At 44.4% G+C, this 25,870-nt stretch overlaps 1 protein-coding gene across 1 annotated transcript; it reads left to right on the plus strand.

Annotated features, from left to right (window-relative positions):
- The first annotated feature begins 941 nt into the window (after window positions 1–941).
- On the plus strand, window positions 942–25,572 carry LOC139408017 (RPGRIP1 like). Its single transcript, XM_071151858.1, is given in 27 exon segments — window positions 942–994; window positions 1,418–1,513; window positions 1,609–1,753; window positions 1,939–2,065; window positions 2,305–2,491; window positions 2,665–2,770; window positions 11,959–12,102; window positions 12,315–12,420; window positions 12,711–12,857; window positions 13,140–13,213; window positions 13,302–13,441; window positions 13,521–13,627; window positions 13,733–13,783; window positions 14,610–14,789; window positions 14,996–15,113; window positions 15,264–15,716; window positions 15,836–15,978; window positions 17,445–17,814; window positions 18,058–18,254; window positions 18,257–18,358; window positions 18,555–18,731; window positions 20,582–20,747; window positions 21,807–21,910; window positions 22,808–22,994; window positions 24,495–24,579; window positions 24,938–25,074; window positions 25,289–25,572. Coding segments are annotated over 26 exon segments (3,984 nt in total). The 5' UTR covers window positions 942–994; window positions 1,418–1,425; the 3' UTR covers window positions 25,432–25,572.
- Window positions 25,573–25,870: the final 298 nt, after the last annotated feature.

Raw genomic sequence — 25,870 nt, forward strand, 5'->3', positions numbered from 1 at the left:
TTTTGGAGGCGCATGGGCGCCAGCGTCGGGGAGTTATTTTCCCACGAGGGACCAATAATGAAACAAGTATTCAAATGTATGCACTCACCACTGTACGTTTGTTAAATTACGTAAATGTAACGTTGGCTAGCATTTACAATAAAATTATTGTCACATACATACTACCTGTAGGTAACATTTAAAGAAACAGCTTAGTCAGTAAATATACTTTTTTTTTTTTTTTTTACATAACTGAAATTCCTCACTGTCGTCTCTGCAGACCATTACTAATGTCCGATAACCCAAACGACATATTGAGTGAAACGTGTCGAAACCCCCACTTCTCCATACAGTTCATTTGAAACGTTCACTCTTTTCGAAAATTCCACTTTTCCTGAGAGATGCGCTGCACTGAGAGATGACATAGCAGTAGGTGGCAGCATAGAGACCCTGAGGGACGACGACTCTGAGATGATGTCGCAGCAGCTGGAACCATCTCGCCAGAAACGTGGCGTCACTGAGAAATATTCTCGGCTGCAACTAAAACAGTGTACAGTAATTTAATATTTTGTATTTGTGAGATTATTTTGATGTGATATGAAAGTCTAGGACTTTATGTTTCTATAATCGCATCGCTATTGAGAATCGATTCACGTTTAGATGGAGTATTTGGCTGTTTTGGTCCTTGGACCTTAAGGCAAACAGTAAACTCCATTTTGGGCTAGATTAGGCTTGTCAACATGGTAATGAAAGGAGACAGTGTAAAAGACACAATGCATAGGAACATTTACTGAAATAATGCCTATCAGCATTGCAAAGTAGCCTACTGCACCAAATACCTTTTAGATATTGACTCACTACATAATATTGTGAAATGCTCAGTCTTCTGACTGTACTGCTCTTCTCCTGAAACTACGTATCCCATGATTCTTTTGAAACGCATGCGCACATGGGAACAGGAAGACAATTGTTTGTTAGCAACAGTCGCTGAGGAGTGAAGTGTTTATGTGAAACGGTAACAAATGTGTAAGAAATGAATAGTTAATGGTAAACATTATGCATGCATGCTTTACTATTGGATAGACACTTTTAAACTGGACGATAGCTAACTTATTAGCTTGCTTATCCACTCTAAAACTAACGTTAGCTAGTTCATTGAGACTTGGCTTCAGACGAGCCGCTTGTTTTTGTACGTACGTAGCCAAACGAACCTAGCTAGCCTATTTGTGAGCTATTTTGACCTAGAAAGAAACATTTAGCTAAGCTGGTAGAACAGTAATAATATGTACGCCTATTCTAGACATTGATAGCAACTAGTTAGTACTGTTAGTTGCATGGTTTTCATCCGACCTTCGTAGCTAAAACAAGCCACAGGAGGCTGTGCCCTGTTAGTCTTTCATTGATGGATAGCTGTGATGTCTCAACCTTTTGTTTCCAGATTGAACCATGTCAACGTTTGCTGACGAGACTGCAGCAGATGTGCCCGTTAAAGACATCACCCTAAACCTCACTAAGGTTGGAGTGGGATTATCAGGTTATTAATGCCATTACTTGACTTTACTTTACTCTACCCTATGGACCTCAACAATTGGGTCTAAACTGGTGGTAACTTCCTGGCTCTGTTTGCAGAGATGCTGGTAGCCCAGAATGCCCGGGCGAGGCAGGCGATCTTGCGGGTGAGCAGGGAGGAGCTGGAGGACAGGTTCCTACGGCTCCATGAGGAAAACCTGCTCCTCAAACAACACACACACAAACAGGAGGACAAAATCAAGAGGTGGGAACTGCACCTGGATGTATGCACACACACGCAACACACACACACATTTAGCTAAGGTTTCAACCTCAATGCATAACCCTACAGTATCAAACCTTAGAGTTCAACAACTCTTCATGTGGATTTCTGTCCCTTGCCTCTGCTCCCATTCTATTGAACTTCAAACTTCTCTTGGCTTTTCGCAGGATGGCCACCAAGCTGGTGCGCTTGGTGAAGGACCGTCGGCGTGTGGAACAAGTGGCTGCAGGTGGGGTGCGACCAGGGAGCCGGGACGTGGAGCTGGAGGAGATGATGGAAGAGCTGCAGGAGAAGGTATACCACTTTGGAAATAAGTGGGTGCGTCCGAAATTGCACCATTATTCCCTATATAGTGCACTAGTTTTTACAAGGGCTCTGGTCAAAAGTAGTGTAGGGAATAGGGTGCCATTTGGGACATTACCAGTGTTTTCATGAATGTTTTTGTGTGTTATCCTCTAGGATTTCAAATGCGCATCTTGTCGATGTACGTTTTGTTTATTTGCAACCCAAAATTGAGTGTAATTCAATTCTAGGTCCAGGAGCTGCAGATGCAGAATGAGGGCCTGAAGCAGCGCCTGTTGGCCGCCAAACAGCAGCTGCAGACGCAGAGCAAACGGCCCACCCCCTATGGCCATGTCCAATCACGAGTCAATACAGGCCTGCGGAGGCTGAGGGAGGACACGTTCAGCCTGGCTCAGCTACCCCCTGCTGCCCCCAGAGGTGACCTTTGGCATTTTACTTTTATACTCTGACACTGAATCCCAATTGAACTCCTAGTCTTTACTCCCTAGGCATAGATTGGATAGGAAAGCAATATGGCTTTAGCCTCATGTTTGAATTTTAGTGGGACTTTTCTGTTAGCCTTAACTTTTGTGTCTGTTTGTGTCTCCCAGGCCCTAGAAGTGTGGAGGTGGAGATGAGTGGCAGGGCCCCTCAGGGTCTGCTGCCCAGATACGGACACAGTTTGCTGGACGACGCCAGAGCTGAGATCCGCAATCTGTATGTACTGTTTTTATCAGCTAGCTAGACTGTGAGGGACTGTACGTTTTGCACCATATTAGCAACATCCCTTCCATGATTGCAATGCTCTCTCTCTTATTCTCTTTCTCTCTCTATCCTCCCTCTCTATCTGTCTCTCTTTCACTCAGTCTTTTTCTGTCTCTCTCCCTGTCTCCCCATCTCTATCTCTCTCTCCCCTTCCCTCTCGTTTGTCTTTTTAAAAATACATTTTATTCATATATTTGAATACATCTATTTAAGTGATAATGCCCATGAAGCCAGTGTTTGGAGGATATATTGGCACAGGTGTTGTTAGGGTCGAAACGGAAGCTAGAGCCGGCAAACCATACCAATATATCCTAAAAACTGGCTTTGAGGGCATTTTCACTTTTACCACCATATTCAAATAATTATTGACATTTTCGTAAAAAATGTTATTTTGATTAATTTATTAATACTATTTCATCCTTCCACAAGATATAGTCCCAACACAAATCTAGGGTTGATACCCAAGCCGGCTGGTTGTTCGTTCTATCGGTTCGGTTGCGAGACCGTCGTTCAGTCTTCTTGATCTGTATCTATGGACGCGACCCAGTCGTTCGTTATAAATGTTCCATTGCCATACTGGCTGGCAACATTCTTATCCCTTGCTTTCTAGCTAGCCAACTACTGCTAACTTACAGTCACATCAAAAAGTGCAGCCCAAATAACAACAGTAGCATTTGCATTTGTTTAAGCTGTTTTCTAGTGACCTTTATTTGGACACGTCCATAACAATGAGCTAATGAGGCATGATTTCACCTGGCATAGAAAATGTCAGGACACTGTTGTTCAGAGGAGCTAGCCAACAACACAGCTAACACAATCACTTCGAACTGAAGGTGGAAAGACTGCAAACTTAGCTGCACTTCATTTCGTTGGACCTTTTTTCAATTTACATTTCTTTGAATATATCCATAAAAATTATGCCAGCTGATTCACGAGTTCGACTGGCTGAGAAACACTACCTGTCTGTCTCGTCCCGAGTCCCGACACGTTCATTACTATGGGACACATGGAGGTCAAATTTGAATATTGAAACAATGTTGCAAATGACATGAGAGACAAACAGCAAGGTTTATAGAAATATTCACTGTTGAAAACTAAATTTTAGTCTCAAAGAAATGTGAGATAATGTCTAGATGCTTTTTATAGTGGAGATCAAGTATATAAATTGCTTGGCTGGGTTAATGAGACATTGGATTGCGCAGTCAGATGGAACAGAGTAAATAGGCATTTTAACATCATAGGTTTAGCCGGTGGTAACTTGTGGAATAGACACAGGCTGGAATGCGGTTTTAACTAATCAGCATTCAGGAATAGACCCACCTGTTGTATAAATTATAATAGAGCCCCACAGTGGTGTCATAAAACCTAGTGGTCAAACAGGACAATGGTTCCAATTGTTTTTCCAACATTTGATAAAAGTCACCTTGTCCTAGAGAGATGTACATGGTTATCAGGGTAAGCCCTTATTTGAAGTGTTTCTAAAAATCCCCCATGGTAAAAATTTATGGTGGAAAAACAATTGGAACCGTTTCCCTGTTTGACCGCTAGGTTTTATTGGTATTTTGACTCATGCTGTGGATCGCCTACAATTTTACACCAATTTTCTTCATTTTAGGCTCTTACATCCTTCTGGCCACTTTTTATATTCTGCTGTGTTTAGTATTATTTACCCATAATGCTCATTGAATTGACATTCCAAATGACCATTAAATAAAGCTCTGATTGATTAGTTCTACCATGATTCATTGTGTTGGCCAAAAAAACATAAGCAAAAAAAATAAAATACATCCTGCCAATACTGCTATTTTACTTTTCAAAATCCATATAGTCTTGAATAATTTTGCATCATCATTTATCTCATGATGACGTCACTCCGACCCCCTCCAGCCCTATAAAAGGGGCCCCCGGCCCATCTAAAAGTCATTCATAGTCTTATCTATCAATCACAAAGCCCAGAAGAAGCAGATTAGCCACCCTGTCCCCAGGCAACACCGCACCAGGGTGTCCCGGCGTCGAAGGAGAGGAGGCCGCAAGCGATAGACAGGCTAGGTAACCTACCTGACTGAACCTCCCCCTCCCGTTTCTCCCTCCCGACAGACCCCTGGTAGTGTAGAAATGTTAAAGTTGTGGCATATCAATAAGCTGATTAAACAGCATGAGCATTACACTGGTGCACCTGGTACTGGGGACAATAAAAGGCCACTCAATGTGCAGTTTTGTTACACAACACAATACCACAGATGTCTCAAGTTTTATGGGAGCATGCAATTGGCATGATGAATACAGGAATGTCCAGCAGAGCTGTTGTCAAATAATTTAATGTTCATTTCTCTACCATAAGCCACCTCTATTGTCGTTTTAAAGAATTTGTCAGTACGTCCAACCGGCCTCACAACCGCAGACCATGTGTAACCACACCAGCCCAGGATCTCCACATCTGGATTTTTCACCTGCCAGATGGTCTGAGACCAGCCACCTGGACAGTTGATGAATCTGTGGGTTTGCACAACCAAAGAATTTCTGCACAAGCTGCCAGAAACCGTCTCAAGGAAGCTCATCCGTTTGCTCGTCGTCCTCACTAGGGTCTTGACCTGACTGCAGTGAAGTGAATGCTGTCCCACTTCATGTGACTAACAGAAATGGAATCATGTGTCCCTGAACAAAGGAGGGGTCAAAATCAAAAGTAACAGTCAGTAGTATCTGGTGTTGCCACCAGCTGCATTAAGTAGTGCAGTGCTTCTCCTCATGGACTGCACCAGATTTGCCCGTTCTTGCTGTGAGATGTTACCCCTCTCTTCCACCAAGGCACCTGCAAGTTCCTGGGCATTTCTGGGGGGAATGGCCCTAGCCCTCACCCTCCGATCCAACAGGTCCCAGACGTTCTCAATGGGATTGAGATCCGTGCTCTTCGCTGGCCATGGCCGAACACTGACATTCCTGTCTTGCAGGAAATCATGCACAGAACGAGCAGTATGGCTGGTGGCATTGTCATGTCAGGATGAGCCTGCAGGAAGAGTACCACATGAGGGAGGAGGATGTCTTCCCTATAACGCACAGCGTTGAGTTTGCCTGCAATGACAACAAGCTCAGTCCGATGATGCTGTGACATACTGCCCCAGACCATGATGGACCCTCCACCTCCAAATCGATACTGCTCCAGAGTACAAGCCTCGGTGTAACGCTCATTCTTTCGACGATAAACGCGGATCCTACCAGCCCTGGTGAGACAAAACCACGACTTGTCAGTGAAGAGCACTTTTTGCCAGTCCTGTCTTGCCCAGCGATGGTGGGTTTGTGCCCATAGGTGACATTGTTGCCGGTGATGTCAGGTAAGGACCTGCCTTACAACAGGCCTACAAGCCCTCAGTCCAGCCTCTCTCAGCCTATTGTGGACTGTCTGAGCACTGATGGAAGGATTGTGTGTTCCTGGTGTAACTCGGGCAGTTGTTGCCATCCTGTACCTGTCCCGCAGTTGTGATGTTCAGATGTACCGATCCTGTGCAGGTGTAACACATGGTCTCCCTGTAGCGCTGTCTTAGGCGTCTCACAGTAATGACATTGCAATTTATTGCCCTGGCCACATCTGCAGTCCTCATGCCTCCTTGCAGCATGTCTAAGACACGTTCACGCCGATGAGCAGGGACCCTGGGCATCTTTCTTTTGGTGTTTTTCAGAGTCAGTAGAAAGGCCTATTTATGTCCTAAGTTTTCATAACTGTGACCTTAATTGCCTATTGTCTGTAAGCTGTTAGTGTGTTAACAACTGTTCCACTGGTCCATGTTCATTGAACAAGCATGGGAAACCGTGTTTAAACCCTTTACAATGAAGATCTGTGAAGTTATTTGGATTTTTATGAATTATCTTTGAAAGACTAGGTCCTGAAAAGGGGACGTTTTTTGAGTTTAGAATATTATATATACACTGCTCAAAAAAATAAAGGGAACACTAAAATAACACATCCTAGATCTGAATGAATGAAATATTCTTATTAAATACTTTTTTCTTTACATAGTTGAATGTGCTGACAACAAAATCACGCAAAAAGTATCAATGGAAATCAAATTTATCAACCCATGGAGGTCTGGAGTGACACTCAAAATTAAAACCACACTACAGGCTGATCCAACTTTGATGCAATGTCCTTTAAAACAAGTCTAAATGAGGCTCAGTAGTGTGTGTGGCCTCCACGTGCCTGTATGACCTCCCTACAACGCCTGGGCATGCTCCTGATGAGGTGGCGGATGGTCTCCTGAGGGATCTCCTCCCAGACCTGGACTAAAGCATCCGCCAACTCCTGGACAGTCTGTGGTGGTTGTAGCGAGACATGATGTCCCAGATGTGCTCAATTGGATTCAGGTCTGGGGAACGGGCGGGCCAGTCCATAGCATCAATGCCTTCCTCTTGCAGGAACTGCTGACACACTCCAGCCACATGAGGTCTAGCATTGTCTTGCATTAGGAGGAACCCAGGGCCAACCGCACCAGCATATGGTCTAACAAGGGGTCTGAGGATCTCATCTCGGTACCTAATGGCAGTCAGGCTACCTCTGGCGAGCACATGGAGGGCTGTGCGGCCCCCCAAAGAAATGCCACCCCACACCATGACTGACCCACCGCCAAACCGGTCATGCTGGAGGATGTTGCAGGCAGCAGAACGTTCTCCACAGCGTCTCCAGACTCTGTCATGTCTGTCACATGTGCTCAATGTGAACCTGCTTTCATCTGTGAAGAGCACAGGGCGCCAGTGGCGAATTTGCCAATCTTGGTGTTCTCTGGCAAATGCCAAACGTCCTGCACGGTGTTGGGCTGTAAGCACAACCCCCACCACCCATACCACCCTCATGGAGTCTGTTTCTGACCGTTTGAGCAGACACATGCACATTTGTGGCCTGCTGGAGGTCATTTTGCAGGGCTCTGTCAGTACTCCTTCTGCTCTTCCTTGCACAAAGGCGGAGGTAGCGGTCCTGCTGCTGGGTTGTTGCCCTCCTACGGCCTCCTCCACGTCTCCTGATGTACTGGCCTGTCTCCTGGTAGCGCCTCCATGCTCTGGACACTACGCTGACAGACACAGCAAACCTTGCCACAGCTCGCATTGATTTGCCATCCTGGATGAGCTGCACTACCTGAGCCACTTGTGTGGGTTGTAGACTCCGTCTCATGCTACCACTAGAGTGAAAGCATCGCCAGCATCCAAAAGTGACCAAAACATCAGCCAGGAAGCATAGGAACTGATAAGTAGTCTGTGGTCACCACCTGCAGAACCACTCCTTTATTGGAGTCTTGCTAATTGCTTGTCTTGCTAATTGCCTATAATTTCCACCTGTTGTCTATTCCATTTACACAACAGCATGTGACATTTATTGTCAATCAGTGTTGCTTCCTAAGTGGACAGTTTGATTTCACAGAAGTGTGATTTACTTGGAGTTACATTGTGTTGTTTAATAAGTGTTCCCTTTATTTTTTTGAGCAGTGTATATATTTTTTAAATCATGCACACACTTTCCACTGGGATGTTGGGATGTTTTGTGTATGAAAATATGTATACTATATATATTGAAAATGAAATGCAGAAATATCACATTTAAAACCCAAATATCACATTTACCTAAGTATTTCGACCCTTCACTCAGTACTTGTTGAAGCACCTTTGGCAGCGATTACTGCCTTAAGTCTTCTTGGGTATGACGTTACAAGATTGACACACCTGTATTTGGGGATGTTTCTCCCATTATTCTCTGCAGATCCTCTCAAGCTCTGTCAGGTTGGATGGGAAGTGTTGCTGCACAGCTAATGCCAGGTTTCTCCAGAGATGTTCGATTGGGTTCAAGTCCGGGCTCTGGCTGGGCAACTCAAGGACATGTCCCGAATCCACTTCTGCATTGTCTTGGCTGTGTGCTTAGCGTCGTTGTCCTGTTGGAAGGTGAACCTTTGCCCCCAGTCTGAGGTCCCTGAGCGCTCTGGAGCAGGATTTCATCAAGGATCTCTCGGTACTTTGCTCCGTTCATCTTTCCCTCGATCCTGACAAGTCTCCCAGTCCCTGCCACTGAAAAACATCCCCACCATGCTTCAACGTAGGGATGGTGCAAAGTTTCCTCCAGACATGAGGCTTGTCATTCACGCCAAAGAGTTCAATCTTGGTTTCATCAGACCTGAGAATCGTGTTTCTCATGGTCTGAGAGTCCTTTAAGTACCGTTTGGCAAACTCCAAGCGGGCTATCGTGCCTTTTTCTAAGGAGTAGTTTCCATCTGGCCACTCTACCATAAAGGCCTGATTGGTGGAGTTCTGCAGAGATGGTTGTCCTTTTGGAATGTTCTCCTATCTCCACAGAGGAACTCTGGAGCTCTGTCAGAGTGACTATCGGGTTCTTGGTCACCTCCCTGACCAAGGCCTTTCCCCCCCCCGATTGCTCAGTCTAAGAAGAGTCTTGGTGGTTCCAAACTTCTTCCATTGAACAATGATGGAGGCAACTGTGTTCTTGGGGACCTTCAATGCTGAATAAATGTTTTGGTACCCTTCCCCAGATCTGTGCTTCGACACAATCGTGTCTCTGATTCCTTCGACCTCATGGCTTGGTTTTTGCCCTGACATGCACTGTTAACTGTGGAACCTTATATAGACAGGTGTGCCTTTCCAAATTATTTCAGATCAATTTAATTGACCACAGGGGGATGTTTTTATTTATTTTTAATACATTTTCAAACATTTATAAAAAAATATAATATTTTTGTCATTATGGGGTATATTGTGTAGATTGATGAGATTTTAGAATAAGGCTGTAAAGTAAAAAAAGATTGGGGGAAATGAACGGGTCTGAATACTTTAAGCTGGAAAATATGCACTGTAAGCTGGAAAATATGAAGAGTTGTACTTAGTAATGTGTTGTATTGGATTTGTCCTAAACATAGCAATTTGTATGCAGGACAAAAAGTTTATTGCTTTGCCACATTTTTTGCAGTATTGATTTTGTGCCTGTTCATTTTTTTTAAAATATTTTTATTCTGTACAGGCTTCCTTCTTTTCTCTCTGTCAATTAAGTAAGTATTGTGGAGTACCTACTGTGTTGTTGATCCATCCTCAGTTTTCTCCTATAACAGCCATTCAACTCTAACTATTTTAAAGTCACCATTGGCCTCATCGTAAAATCCCAGAGTGGTTTCCTTCCTCTCCGACAACTGAGTTAGGAAGGGTATTGGGTGTATTGATATACCATCCAAAGTGTAATTTAATAACTTCACCATGTTAAAGGGATATTCAAGACTGCTTTTTTATTTTTACCCATCTACCAGTAGGTGCCCTTCTTTGCGAGCCATTGGAAAAGTTCCCTGGTCTCTGTGTTTTAATCCGTGTTTGAAATTCACTGCTCGACTGATATCTTTAAGAAATGGCTTTCTTCTTGCCACTCTTCCATAAAGGCCAGATTTGTGCAATATACGACTGTATACTATTGTTGTCCTATGGACAGAGTCTCCCACCTCAGCTGTAGATCTCTGCAGTTCATCCAGAGTGATCATGGGCCTCTTGGCTGCATCTCTGATCAGTCTTCTCCTTGTATGAGCTGAAAGTTTAGAGGGACGGCCAGGTCTTGGTAGATTTGCAGTGGTCTGATACTCCTTCTATTTCAATATTATCGCTTGCACAGTGCTCCTTGGGATGTTTAAAGCTTGGGAAATCTTTTTGTATCCAAATCCGGCTTTAAACGTCTTCACAACAGTATCTTGGACCTGCCTGGTGTGTTCCTTGTTCTTCATGATGCTCCTGCGCTTTTAACGGACCTCTGAGACTATCACAGTGCAGGTGCATTTATACGGAGACTTGATTACACACAGGTGGATTGTATTTATCCTCATTAGTCATTTAGGTCAACATTGGATCATTCAGAGATCCTCACTGAACTTCTGGAGAGAGTTTGCTGCACTGAAAGTAAAGGGGCTGAATAATTTTGCACGCCCAATTTTTCAGTTTTTGATTTGTTAAAAAAAATTGAAATATCCAATAAATGTTGTTCACTTCATGATTGTGTCCCACTTGTTGTTGATTCTTCACAAAAAAATACAGTTTTATATCTTTATGTTTGAAGCCTGAAATGTGGCAAAAGGTTGCAAAGTTCAAGGGGGCCGAATACTTTTGCAAGGCACTGTAGATAGGTTGTGTGTGTGTGTATAAACACTCAGTGGCAAGTTTATTAGGTACACCTATCTAGTACCGGGTCGGACCTCCCGTTGCCTCCAGAACAGCCTGAATTCTTTGGGACATGGACACTTTGCTCAGTTGGTATCACGGGACCTAACGTGTGCCAGGAGATGCTGTTCTCTTCACCACCGTTGTACTGCTCCTTCATTTGCCTGCTTGTGACCCGCCTGGTAGTTTACATGATTCTTGCCATTCTCCTTCAACCTCTCATCAACGAGCTGTTTTCGCCCACAGGACTGCCGCTGATTGGATGTTTTTTTGTTGTTGTTTGTCTTACCATTCTCGGTAAACCCTAAACACTGTCGTGCGTGAAAGGCCCAGGAGGCAGGTAATAAAGGAAACCCCAACGTGGTGTCTTAAAAGGGCATTGGACAACCACGAGCCAGAACCGCGTCAATGCACCTTGGCATAGATTCTACAAGTGTCTGGAACTCTATTGGAGGAATGCGACACCATTTATCCATGAGAAATGTCATAATTTGGTGTTTTGTTATTGGTGGTGGAAAACGCTGTTTCAGGCGCGGCTCCAGCATCTCCCATAGGTGTTCAATTGGGTTGAGATCTGGTCACTTAGACGGCCATGGCATATCGTTTTCATCAAACCATTCAGTGACTACTTGTGGCCTGTGGATATGGTCATTGTCATCCTTTGGGTTCATAGACTTGGTAGCCAAAATAATGGCCTGCCCAGCAATTTTATACATAACCCTGAGAATGATGGGATGTTAATTTCTTAAATTACTCAGGAACCACACCTGTGTGGAAGCACCTGCTGTCAATATAGCTCGTCATACCTTGTATCCCTTATTTATTCAATTGGACCTATTATTTTGGCAGTTACCTGTAAAATGTATATTTTTTACTGTTATTGTTGTCATTCTCACTTTGCTTTAGCAATAGTAGCCTTGTCATTCATTCTAATAAAACTAACCTGAATCTTTGTCTGTCAGTGAGAATGTGAATGAGACTCAACGGTCTCACATAGAGGAGATGGACAAAGCTGCAGAGCTGCTGAGGGACCAGCTGAGGAGGAAGGAGAGAAAATTTGAGGAGTCGCTCCTCCACCTGCGAGAGCAGCAGACCACTGGGCAGAGGTAACACACCATGCAAAAGTAGCTACTCTGCATCCTAACAACGCACTCCTCAATCAACCGCATTGTTTTTGGTGGAGATTCACATCAACAATAGGTGGTAGTGTTCACGTACCTGTATATCTCCAGTTGTTTTATCCAGCAACGGCATACACACACACACACTATGTGGGAATAGTGATCAAAACCATGCCTCTGTGTTGTGGTGTCTCCAGATCTACTATCAAGGACAACGTGGAGATGATCAGGTTGCAGAAGCAGCTTGTTGAGAAGGGCAACGCGTTCACTGTGCTCGAGGGCCGATTCCTACAACTCCAAGAGGTAAAATACAACTGCATGTTCAAGGAGACACTAGTTCATTAGCAATACTCTAGCAATGTCCAGTGTGGATTATTTGGGAAATGCATGTGGCATTAGTACTGCACCAGATTGAGGTTTTAAGAAAAATATTTGAGCTGATTAGAAATAAATGGTATTCAGACAAATTTTTTTGGTCTCCACCGCACATTCTAATCTATAGTCGACATGGAAACTTCAAATATCTTGTTCTTTCAGTCACATACTATTCAAACCCAGTCACCATGGTAATGACCACAGTGTTGTGATTGCAGAGTCAGAGGACCTTGAAGGTCAGTCATGAAGCTGTGATGGCCAAGGTGGATGAGTTAATGGGCCAGCTGAAAGATGAGCGACTGAGGAGTCTGGGCCTGGAGAGCCAACTACAAGCCAACTCATTCTCACAGAGAAGGACAGAGGAGGTAACCTTCCGATACATTTGGGGCTGGTTTCCCAGACCCAGATTAAGCCAAGTCCTCAATTTAAAAAAATCACTTTCAATGGAGATTCTCCATTGAGCATGCTTTATAGTCCTGGACTAAGCTTAATCTGTCTGGGAAAATAGCCCTTATGGTTTAGTCATTTAGCAGGCACTCTTATCGAGAGCAATTTGATGAGATTGTTTCAATCTCATAGCATTGTAGGGACACCCTTGGCTAAACTCTTGGCTAATAAACTATCCTTTTTTTTTTAATGAAACACAGTTGCAGGAGCAAATCTTTGACCTGGAGAAGGAGAGAGTGTTGCTGAAGGAGAACTGTGATAAACTGGTGAACAGGTGAGGGGTTGGACACATGGAATTCTACATGGAAAAACTCTTCTCTGTATGATCATTTTGTGGATGACATATGGCTTTGTGTTCCCAGTGCTTTCGATGTAAGCCAGGATCAGACATTTAGGATGCGGGAGCAGCAGCTGAAACTACAGATAGCCCAGCTAGAGTTGGCACTGAAGTCGGACCTGACGGACAAAAACGAGATTCTGGACAAGATCAAGGTTGAAAGAGGTAACTGTCGACCAGAACGTTTTGTGTACATTCAGAGACGTTTTTACATTGAAGTGTTTTAATTGTGTTACTATTTTAGATATGAACGAAAAATTGAGCCAAGAAAAGGAAGACATTCAGCTTCGGTTCCTGGAACAAAAGCAGCAGTTAGATGAAATAAGGGATCGAATCAAGTTTTACACCAAGGTACAGGAGACGGTTCTCGCTCCATATAAAAATGAATGTGTTTTTTAATGTGTATACCTCAACCAACATGGTTATAGATGTGCGTTCATGTTTTTTCTCTTGCAGGAGAGTGAGGTCGATGTGGCAGAACTCAGTGAGGCACTGATGCTAATCAAGGTAATTGGTCATTTTACCTCAAATCAAATGTATTTAGGAAGCCATTTTTACATCAGTAGATGTCACAAAGTACTTATACAGAAACACAGCCTAAAACCCCAAACAACAAGCAATGCAGATGGTAGTAGCACGGTGGCTAGGAAAATCTCCCTAGAAAGGAAGAAACCTAGAGGGGAACCAGGCTCTGAGGTGTGGCCAGTCCTCTTCTGGCTGTGCCGGGTGGCGATTAGAGTACATGGCCATTTAGGCCAGATCGGTCTCTTATCTCGACCTGAAATCATGCTCTAAGGCAGGGCTGCCCAACCCTCTTCCTGGAGATCTACGGTCCTGTAGGTTTTCAGTCAAACCCTAATTTAGCATATCTGATTCAGCTAGTTAAGGTTTTGTTGAGCAGCTAATTAGTAGAATCAGGTGTGTTAAATTAGGGTTGGACTGAAAACCCACACTGAAAACCCTAGGTCTCCAGGAAGAGGGTTGGGCAGCCCAACTGTAAGGTCCACTTTGACCATATGCAGCATCACCATATGTTACTACTCCCATCCACAAGGGGGCACTGTGCATTACAGTTTGCACTGAAATGAACGCCTTTCCCGTTTGTCACTAGTTGCCACAAAGTAAAAATTGGCTATATTGTACAAATGTATGAAAACAAAAAATAGCTCTTTTGGTTTTAATTTAAGGTTAGTCATAAGGTTAGCAGTGTGGTTAATGTTAGGGATCGGGTTAGGTTTATAATCATTGTAAATTGTAGCAATAGATGGGGTTTAGACAAAATGATGACTTTGTTGCTGTGGTAACTAGTGACAAGCATTCTTCCCTCCCTCAGGTGCGTAAGTCCCAGAGGAGTGGTGAGCTGGGCTTCCTGGAGCAGGTGGAGGAGGAGGTGCGTAGCGACACGGAGCACTCCGTGAGGGAGCTGCAGGCCACGCACGCTGAGACCATCCAGGAGCTGGAGAAGACCAGGAACATGCTCATAGTCCAGCACAAGATCAACAAGGACTACCAGGTACGTGGTTATACACAGCATGAATCACTTGGACTACGGTTCGGAAAATAACTAGATATTCCATAACATTTGCAACAAGGACAATTGAATGGTGTCTTACATTACACATACTTTTAGAAATGGTCTTTATTCGTAGTATTTCACTTGATAAGGTGACATACTTTAAAAAATGTTTTAAAAATTTACACCGTATTCTTGTGTCTCAGGCGGAAGTTGAAGCGGTGACGCGTAAGATGGATGACTCCAAACTGCAGTACGAGCTAAAGTTGGAACGCCTTGCCCAGCTGCTGGACATGAGGGCTGCCAAGATCAAGAAACTAGAGGGTGTGTATTTATTCTGTCACGATTATTGTGTGTTGTGGTGATTTTATTGTTATGTCTAGTTTTGTGGTGTTTGGTCGTGTCTGGTTTTGTCTTTATTGTCATTTTAACTGATTTCCTTGTTGTACTGTACTCTCTCCGTTCACCCCGCAGCCCAACTGAAAGACATTGCCTACGGCACCAAATCACACGTTTTCAAACCCGAGGTTACCGACGACGACGTGGCCGACGAGTTCGACGAGACCGTACACCTAGAGCGTGGAGAGAACCTTCTGGAAATCCACATCGGCATGGCGACCCTCTCCCCAGTCGCCCTGGAGACACTGAGCGACCGCGAGCCCTCCACCTTCTGCACCTACGCCTTCTACGATTTCGAGCTGCAGGCTACACCCGTAGTCAGGGGAGCCCGGCCGGCGTACGGCTTCACGTCGCAGTACGTGGTGAGGGTGGACGATCTATTCCTGCAGTACCTCCACACGGGTTCGGTGACGCTGGAGCTGCAGCTGGCCCGGGGCATGGACTTTACGACTGTGGCTGTGGGGCAGCTCAGGCTGTCGCAGCTCCTAGAGAACGACAGCAAAGCCCATGGGATCGTACAGCTGGTTGGTGAGTGAAGGGGTTTTAATATGGACTTCTTTCTACCAGGGTATGCAACTCAGATTCTCAAGTATCTACTGTATATCCAGTACCTACAGTAACTCTGCTCTCTCTTCTCTGCACCTCAGGTGTGGCTGGCGAGGTGCAGTCATTTGGCTCTGTGGAGTACTGGGTGAGGCTGCGGGTGCCCATGGAGCAGGCCATTCGGCTGTACAAGGAGAGAGTGAAAGCCCTGGGCTACCTCAGCTCTGCTTTCAATGCGGAACAGCAGGTAGCTAGTGGATATTGTAACCAAACTAATCTTTCTTGGACAGACTACTTAAAAAATTGTCCCGTACATTCACTACATGGTCAAAAGTATGTATGGACACCCCTTCAAATGACTTGACTAGGCTATTTCAGCCACACCTGTTGCTGACAGGTGTATAAAATCGAGCACACCGCCATGCAATCTCCATAGACAAACATTGGCAGTAGAATGGCCTTACTGAAGAGCTCAGTGACTTTCAACGTGGCACCGTCATAGGATGACTCCTTTCCAACAAGTCAGTTCGTCAAATTTCTACCCTGCTAGAACTGCCCTGGTCAACTGTAAGTGCTGTTATTGTGAAGTGGAAACGTCTAGGCGCTATATCGGCTCTGCCGCGAAGTGGTAGGCCACACAAACTCACAGAACAGGACCACCGAGGGCTGAAAGCGCTTACAAATCGTCTGCACTCGGTTGCAACACTCACTCCCGAGTTCCAAACTGCCTCTGAAAGTAACGTCAGCACAAGATCTGTTCATCAGTATAGCTTCATGAAATGGGTGTGGGCCGAGCAGACGTACACAAGCCTAAGATCACCATCTGCAATTCCAAGCGTCGGCTGGAGTGGTGTAAAGCCCGCCGCCATTGGACTCTTGAGCAGTGGAAACGAGTTCTCTGGAGTGATGAATCACGCTTCACCATCTGACAGTCCAACGGACTCATCTAGGTTTGGCGGATGCCAGGAGGACCCTACCTGTCCCAATGCATTGTGACAACTGTAAAGTTTGGAGGAATAATGGTCTGAGGCTGTTTTTCATGGTTCTGGGCTAGGCCCCTTAGTTCCAGTGAAGGGAAATCTTTGCTACGGCATAGAACGACATTCTAGATGATCCTGTGCTTTCCTGTTTCAGCATGACAATGCCCCTGTGGACAAAGAAAGGTCTATACAGAAATGGTTTGTCAAGATTGGTGTAGAAGAACTTGACTGGCCTGCACAGAGCCTTGACCTCAACCCCATCGAGCCAGGCTTAATCGCTCAACATCAGTGCCCGACCTCACTAATGCTCTTGTGAAAGAATGGAAGCAATTCCCCGCAGCAATGTTCCAACATCTAGTGGAAAGCCTTCGCGGAAGAGTGGAGGCTGTTATAACAGGAAAAGGGGGACCAACTTAATATTAATGCCCATGATTTTAGAATAAGATGTTCGACGAGTAGGTGTCTACATACTTTTGCATCGCATAACGAGCAGCAGTATTTCTGGTGCTTGAACCCAGAACTTAATCTGACCAAATTCTATGAGATATTAGTTCCGGGTAAACAAGATTCATAACCATACCACAACACAGAACTAGAAAAATGTAATGTCTACCCTATTTTGGTGGTTCATTGTTGGTGCTTCAATTTCACAAAACTTTTAGTTAAAATACTTATTTCCTATTTGGCCCATAAATCCTCACTAACCCTACTCTGTTTTTCTATAATCCCTCAGGTGTCAACCTCAACCCTAACCCCCCATTCAGTGTCAGCCGACGGAGGCATGAACCTGAATGAGCTCAACGTCACCGTCCGATGCTGCAGCAACCTGACCTCCCGCCATGCCCACCCACCCAGCCCCTACGTGGTCTACCAGTTCTATGACTTCCCTGACCACGACACCTGCATCGTGGGCGACTGCAGCGAGCCTCAGTTTGAGGACAACATGTCCTTCCCAGTGGCCATGGAGGCAGAGCTGGACAGCTACCTGAAGGCAGGGGCTCTGCTGCTCTACGTGTTCGATGACCACGATACCCAGAGTGAGATGTACCTGGGCAAGGCCAGGGTGCCCCTCCTGTCTCTGGCCCACGACAAGGCCATCACTGGTTAGTTTGGTAGTTAGTCAGGGTGGTTAGTTAGAGCAACTACACTGGTAATTATTGACTTTGAGTGTGTTTGTATGGGTTTAGGTTTGGTAAGTGCTTTTATCTATCTTCAAACTGCGTACATTACTTCCATGTTTTGCCTATTTTATTGAATCTTAGTCACACAAACGACTCTTTTTGTTTGAGTGGGACCAGTTGGGCCGCTCCAACCATCGACATCCCCCCTGTGTGTCCACATCTCAGGTACATTTGAGCTGACTGACCCGTCCGGCCTCCCCAGTGGCCATATTGATGTGACGCTGAAGTGGAAGTTCACCTACCTGCCTCCTCCTGGCTCTACCATGACAGTTGAACAGGCCAAGTTTGTACCCAAAGAGAGACCAGTGAAGCTAACAACACGAAAGGTAGAGGAGAAGAAGGTGGAAGTGGAGGAAAAGAGAAAGAGGAGGAGGAGGGGAAGAAAGAGGAGTTGAGGATGGTGGTGAAGGAAGAGAAAAGGGCCAAAGCTTTAATTCCTCTTCCTACTACTTCAACTGCATCCGAGGTAAGTACTATGAGGGTAATGTTAGCTTGGTCTGGGATGGTTTGATGGATTTTGAGGTGGCTTCCAGTACAGAAATAGTATTTACTACAATGTACCGTTTGAAAGGCAATTTGATGGGAAAGGATTGTAGTATGTTTCAGTTACCTTTTTGGTTTTTGATTTGTCATGAAATTGTGTTTGATTCTTGTCTCCCAAGATGCCGTTACCAAAGCCTAGACTACGGACCGTGGTGAAAGAAAAAACGGCAAGCAAAAAAGTCTCATTCGTAGATGTCACAGCACCCGGAAATCAAGAAGCTGAAAACTTTTCATGTCCCTCTATTTTGCCTGGAACAGAGAAAAGGGAAGTCTCAAAGTTACCGCCCCTAACAAAGGTACTTTATGTCTCTGTCTCTGAGTCATATGTTATATGAAACACATACCTATTTCTGGGGTTTGGTGACTGGGGTTATTTTGCTTCATGTTATAGTTGTAATTTTAGCTTGTGTGTGTGTGTATATACAGTTGAAGTCGGAAGTTTACATACACCTTAGCCAAATACATTAAACTCAGTCTTTCACAATTCCTGACATTTAATCCTTGTAAAAAAGTCCCTGTTTTAGGTTAGGATCACCACTTTATTTTAAGGATGTGAAATGTCAGAATAATAGTAGAGAGAATGATTTATTTCAGTTTTTATCACATTCCCAGTGGGTCAGAAGTTTACATACACTAAATTAGTATTTGCTAGCATTGCCTTTAAATTGTTTAACCTGGGTCAAATGTTTCAGGTAGCATTCCACAAGCTTCCCACAATAAGTTGGGTGAATTTTGGCCCATTCCTCCTGGCAGAGCTGGTGTAACTGAGTCAGGTTTGTAGGCCTCCTTGCTCGCACACGCTTTTTCAGTTCTGCCCACACATTTTCTATGAGATTGAGGTCAGGGCTTTGTGATGGCCACTCCAATACCTTGACTTTGTTGCCCTTAAGCCATTTTGCACACAACTTTGGAGGTATGCTTGGGGTCATTGTCCATTTGGAAGACCCATTTGCGACCAAGCTTTAACTGATGTCTTGAGATGTTGCGTCACTATATCCACTTAATTTTCCTGCCTCATGATGCCATCTATTTTGTGAAGTGCACCAGTCCCTCCTTCAGCAATGCACCCCCACAATATCATGCTGCCACCCCCTTGCTTCATGGTTGGGATGGTGTTCTTCGGCTTGCAAGCCTCCCCCTTTTTCCTCCAAACATAACGATGGTCAAACAGTTCTATTTTTGATTCATCAGACCAGAGGGCATCTCTCTAAAAAGTACGATCTTTGTCCACATGTGCAGTTGCAAACCGTAGCCTGGCTTTTTATGGCGGTTTTGGCGCAGTGGCTTCTTCCTTGCTGAGCGGCCTTTCAGGTTGTCGATATAGGACTTGTTTTACTGTGGATATAGATCCTTTTGTACCTGTTTCCTCCAGCATCTTCAAAAGGTCCTTTGCTGTTGTTCTGTGATTCATTTGCACTTTTCGCATTAAAGTACGTTCATCTCTAGAAGACAGAACGCGTCTCCTTCCAGAGAGGTATGACGGCTGCGTGGTCCCATGGTGTTTATACTTGCGTACTATTGTTTGTACAGATGAACGTGGTCCCTTCAGGCGTTTGGAAATTGCTCCCAAGGATGAACCAGACTTGTGGAGGTCTTCAATTTTTTTTCTGAGGTCTTGGCTGATTTATTTGATTTTCCCATGATGTCAAGCAAAGAGGCACTGAGTTTGAAGGTAGCCCTTGAAATACATCCACCTCCAATTGACTCAGGCTAATTTACATCATTTATCAGAAGCTTCTAAAGCCATGACCTAATTTTCTGGAATTTTCCAAGCTGTTTAAAGGCACAGTCAACATAGTGTATGTAACCTTCTGACCCACTGAAATTGTGATAATGTGAATTAAAAGTGAAATAATCTGTAAAAAAATAGTCTGTAAAAAATTGTTGAAAAATGACTTGTGTCATGCGCAAAGTAGATGTCCTTACCGAATTGCCAAATCTGTAGTTTGTTTACAATACATTTGTGGAGTGGTTGGAAAATGAGTTTTAATGACTCCAACCTAATGGTATGTAAACTTCCGACTTCAACTTTACACAGGACCTGTAATGAGGCAATTCAATGTGATGATGAAGCTTTATTAAGAGTTACTGTCTACTGTGAGATTATGCAAGGGATACATGCATAGAACGGTGATGTGGTCCACAGGTGTTCACAGGGTCAGCGGTAGCCCCAGAGCCTCCTCAGAGCACCACAGAGGAAGAGGATGATGAGGAAGAGTCTCACTTCTCTGAGGGACAGGTGATCGTAGCCAGCTCTCAGTCTACCTCAGACGAATCAGACATTTCCGAGGAGATTCTCGAACAGATGGAAGGTTAGCACCTCACTGATATCAACAACAACACTAGCGGAAACATGTAACAAAAATAACAACCAGTTTCCTTGGTCCAACGATAATGCTAATCATTTGTATCGAGGTCCTATCGGAATTGGGAAGGATATGTTTGTTTTCCCTGCTCTCCCTGTCTTGTGGTTTGGAGTGCAGCTGCTACACTCCGTTTAGATTTGCAACCAATTTTTCAACTTCTTGCGTCAATCTTAATCATATTCCAGCAAGGCCTAATTTACAAACAAAACCCAAACCTGTACTGTAACTCTCTTTAAGTATGACTTTAGTGTACAGTACCTACTTTTTAGTCTGAGTTCGGATAGGGTTAGGGCTGCAGGGCAGCTCTGGCTCTTCAGCCTTAATAGCCAAATGTATATTCACATTTTAGTCATTCAGCAGACGCTCTTATCCAGTGCATGCATTTTTGTCCTGGTCCCCCGTGGGAATCGAACCCGCAACCCTGCCGTTGCAAGTGCCATGCTCTACCAACTGAGCCCCACGGGACCAAATCCCCTATGGATCCTTAGGAAACAAATACTTACTTTTGTATTCTCTTTCAAGTGCAAACAGTCCATGTTATTGTTTGCTGACGTGTTTCTTCACCAGAAAACCCATAAATATTTTAGTTCTGCTGCCAATAGTCTTCAGGCTGGGGATAGCTGAGCCCATCAATGTTAATGCTGACCTTGAGTAGTACGCGAGAGAGACCCCACCCCCCCCCCCCCTTTCAATGTTCAGCAGTGGTACATATCACTCAGCCTGCATCAATAAAACTTGCTGTCAACATGTCAATGCCAATAAGAATAGGTGATGTCATGTCAACTGTTATCACTCTCCCCAGTTTCTTTCAAAACACGAATGCAGTGTACACACGCTCACAGCAACACTTATGAATCCTCTCCTTCTCTATTGCTCAGTATAACCCCACCCCCCTTGCTTCCTTCTGCAACACATCAAGCCTGAAATGCTCTTCTTGGTTATGACTGAATCTTTTTTCTCCTTCTCTCCCCCTCTCTTTTTCCCTCTCTCCCCCCCCTCCCCCAGACTTGGAGGCGGCCCCAGTGGCAGAGGACGAGGAACAGAGTGAATCTATCCTCTCAGACAGTGATGACTGCATTGTTCCTGGCCAGTCCTCCATGGGACGGAAGGTGAGTGAACCAGGGATAGAGAATAGAACCCAGCCTGTTTGCCTTGTACTCTGAGTCCATAGAGGATAGGAATACAGTACAGTTGGATAGAAAGTACTGTATCAAGGTTATTGGGCTTGTTGTGTTTATATCATGGGAATATAACAGCAGCATCCAAGTAAAAGTTTTTACCCAACAAGTCTAGTTTGCTTTAAGTTATTTGTATTGTTTATGTTGCCAACCATTGTTGGGACAAACCTCTAGTGCTGTAAGTATATTTACTGTGCCAAGGTTCTCTACTGATCATCTTTAACCAGTTTGTCAGATGGGATTATTGATTCTTTATTGGAAGCACAAAACACAAGCATTCATTCATCATTAATGGTGTTGATTTGAACTGTACGGATATGATATCCAGTTCAATATTAGCTGCATTATTATTGTTGATGGATAGGGAAAAAATATTTCTCACTGATCATCTATCTGGAAGGAGGTGGAGCGATTGTTCTGCAAGTGAGTTACTTGCACATTCCTCTCACACCTGCTAAGGATGTTATTTTAAAGTACATGTACAATTGACGTAGCTATTTTAGATGACTCTCATTATTTTAGTAGTTTATGTTTCAGTACAATTATGTCGGACCCCTTCCAAACATATTAGGAGGTATAAGAAATCATCTCCAGTATATGATCATCTAGAAGTCTTCAGTCATTACTGCCCTGGTAGGTTAAGATTCTACCGTGTGTTCTTATAGACCCATCAGCCTAGTAAATGGGATCCACAGCATGAATATTAGCCAATAGACTTTCCAAAATCCCACCGCAGCTAAAGCCTAAATGATGACCCACCCTTTATGATTCCAGTGGCGTTAGGTCACCGAGTCTTATTACGTTACAGCGTCCTGTTTGTCTCTGCAGCCTTCGGAGCGCGTGCGCGTGGAGATCGTGTCTCTGAGCCTGAGGCCTGAGTCACGGGCAGCAGCAGACTGTAGTGTGGTCAGGTTGTTTGTAGAGTACTCCCTGTTGGACATGCCCTCTGAAGAGACGCCACTGTCCCTGCCCAAACCCTCGCCGGGTAAGACCAGCCACTACAACTACAGCAATGGTAAGGGAATACCAGAGAGCGCCTACACACACACTCACAAATGCTGAACACACACACACACCACAGGAGGTTGGTGTACCTTAATTGGGGAGGACGGATTTGTGGTAATGAGTGGAGCGGAATGGGTGGATTGGTATTAAAAACCATGTGTTTGATGCCGTTCCAGACATTATGAATAATTGTCAGGGAAAACGAGGCATGGCTTACTGGAAACCATGTGTTTGATGCCGTTCCAGACATTATGAATCATTGTCAGGAAAAACAAGGCATGGCTTACTGGAAACCATGTGTTTGATGCCGTTCCAGACATTATGAATAATTGTCAGGAGAAACAAGGCATGGCTTACTGGAAACCATGTGTTTGATGCCGTTCCAGACATTATGAATAATTGCCAGGAGAAACAAGGCATGGCTTACTGGAAACCATGTGTTTGATGCCGTTCCAGACATTATGAATAATTGTCAGGAGAAACAAGGCATGGCTTACTGGAAACCATGTGTTTGATGTCGTTCCAGACATTATGAATAACTGTCAGGAGAAACAAGGCATGGCTTACTGGAAACCATGTGTTTGATGTCGTTCCAGACATTATGAATAACTGTCAGGAGAAACAAGGCATGGCTTACTGGAAACCATGTGTTTGATGCCGTTCCAGACATTATGAATAACTGTCAGGAGAAACAAGGCATGGCTTACTGGAAACCATGTGTTTGAAATCCTCCTTCCATCAGCAAGAGCATTGAAGATGAAACGTGGCTGGGTCTTTCAGCATGACAATGATCCCAAACACACCGCCCGGGCAACGAAGGAGTGGCTTCGTAAGAAGCATTTCAAGGTCCTGGAGTGGCCTAGCCAGTCTCCAGATCTCAACCCCATAGAAAATCTTTGGAGGGAGTTGAAAGTCCGTGTTGCCCAGAAACAGCCCCAAAACATCACTGCTCTAGAGGAGATCTGCATGGAGGAATGGGCCAAAATACCAGCAACATTGTGTGAAAACCTTGTGAAGACTTACAGAAAACATTTGACCTCTGTCATTGCCAACAAAGGGTATATAAAAAAGGATTGAGATAAACTTTTGTTATTGACCAAATACTTATTTTCCACCATAATTTGCAAATAAATTAATAAAAAATCCTACAATGTGATTTTCTGGATTTTTTTTCTCATTTTGTCTGTCATAGTTGAAGTGTACCTATGATGAAAATTACAGGCCTCTCTCATCTTTTTAAGTAGGAGAACTTGCACAATTGGTGGCTGACTAAATACTTTTTTGCCCCACTCTGTACACACACACACACACACACACACAAACACAAATACTCAGTCACTCTTACTGAGCCCTTGCCAGTGTAGGATTTCAGCTACAGATTAAGTAGCTAAAGAGAAACTGACAGGCTTGATGGAGCAACTCTGAAATGTTTCCTCCATTGAGTCTGTATGTGTGTGTACTTGGAGTGTCAGATGTGATTCAGTAAGCCATGCCTTGTTTCTCCTGACAGTGATTCATGTGGACATAGAGAACAACAAGTCCAGACGGGAGATTCTAAGGGGGGTGCTAGAGGGACGCAACCCCCAAATGGAAAGGTAAGAAAAAGGTTGTTAAGAGTGTGTGTCGTTTGTCCATTGCATGCGCATGCATGCTGGTAGTAAAAAAGGAGGCGTAGCTGAGATTTCCCTTTAACATTATGCAACATTACTGTCAGCTAGAAAATAGCCTAAATGAATAGACCAGATAGTGATGAGTTATGTGCTTCTCTATGATGTCGCTGGTCATGGAAGGCAAGATGAGGACAGGACTGTTGTAGACCGAACGGTTCTAGAAATGACAGTCTGTAGCTCTAGAAATGTACACACCGTTCCAGAGATTACATATTAACCTTGCCTGACCACTAACCTGCTGTGATTGGTCCCGTCTGACCTCTGGTGTGTTGTGATTGGCCAGTATCAGGTTCACGGTGGTGAGCGAGCCACCGGAGGAGGAGGAGCAGGAGAAAGAGTGTGAAGATGTAGGCGTGGCCTTCTTCAGGATCCCTGACATCCTGGAGCAACAGCAAGACCTGATTGAGACCAGCCTGAACAGTGAGTATTGTGTATACATATTGTGTAGAAAACTGTGTCTTTATGTCAACTTGTGCAACAGGAAGTAAAACATTTGTGTTTTTTCTCACCCCCAATCCCCTCTTTTTATGTGTGCATCTCTCTCTATCACTCTCTCTCTTTCGCTCCTTCTATTTGACTTTTACTTCCTCTCCCTCTCCACTCCCCCCCTTTGTCTCTCTTTCTGAGTGTGTAGTTGTGGATGTGCAGGACAGCAGTGTGGTGGTGGGCAGTCTGTGTGTGTCTGTAGAGGGACTGGAGGCACTACAGTCTATCATGGAGGACGCAGACCATGACTACACGCCCCTCTCCTCACTGGAACAAAAGGCAGAGGGTTAACTCGCAACGGACATTTTACTTGTGTGAACGACTTGGGTGTTTAGCCTTGCACACCACAAGACTGCGTCAGCTCATTGAGCTAAAGCCTAGGCATTAGCTAGCACAAGTCTTCTGGTCTCAGACAAGGTTACTCATCACATAAAAATGCTTCACCAAATCACAGCTGTGACACTAGAAATCAGTGGAGGCTGGTGGGCGGCGCTATAGGAGGACGGGCTCATTGTAATGGATGGAACGGAGTCAAACTTGTGGTTTCCATATATTTGATTTCATTCAATTCCAGCATCTACAGTGAGCCTGTCCTCCTATAGCTCCTCCCACCAGCCGACTGCTAGAAATACATTTTACTGCTGCTTACACAAGCATTCATCACTTCACTTATTTCTTCCCGGGAGCTACAAGAAGTAAAACTTGGAATGTGTAATGGCTAATGTGGTCT

This window comes from Oncorhynchus clarkii, chromosome 1 (genome assembly GCF_045791955.1).
Source record: "Oncorhynchus clarkii lewisi isolate Uvic-CL-2024 chromosome 1, UVic_Ocla_1.0, whole genome shotgun sequence".
Classification (NCBI taxonomy): domain Eukaryota; kingdom Metazoa; phylum Chordata; class Actinopteri; order Salmoniformes; family Salmonidae; genus Oncorhynchus; species Oncorhynchus clarkii.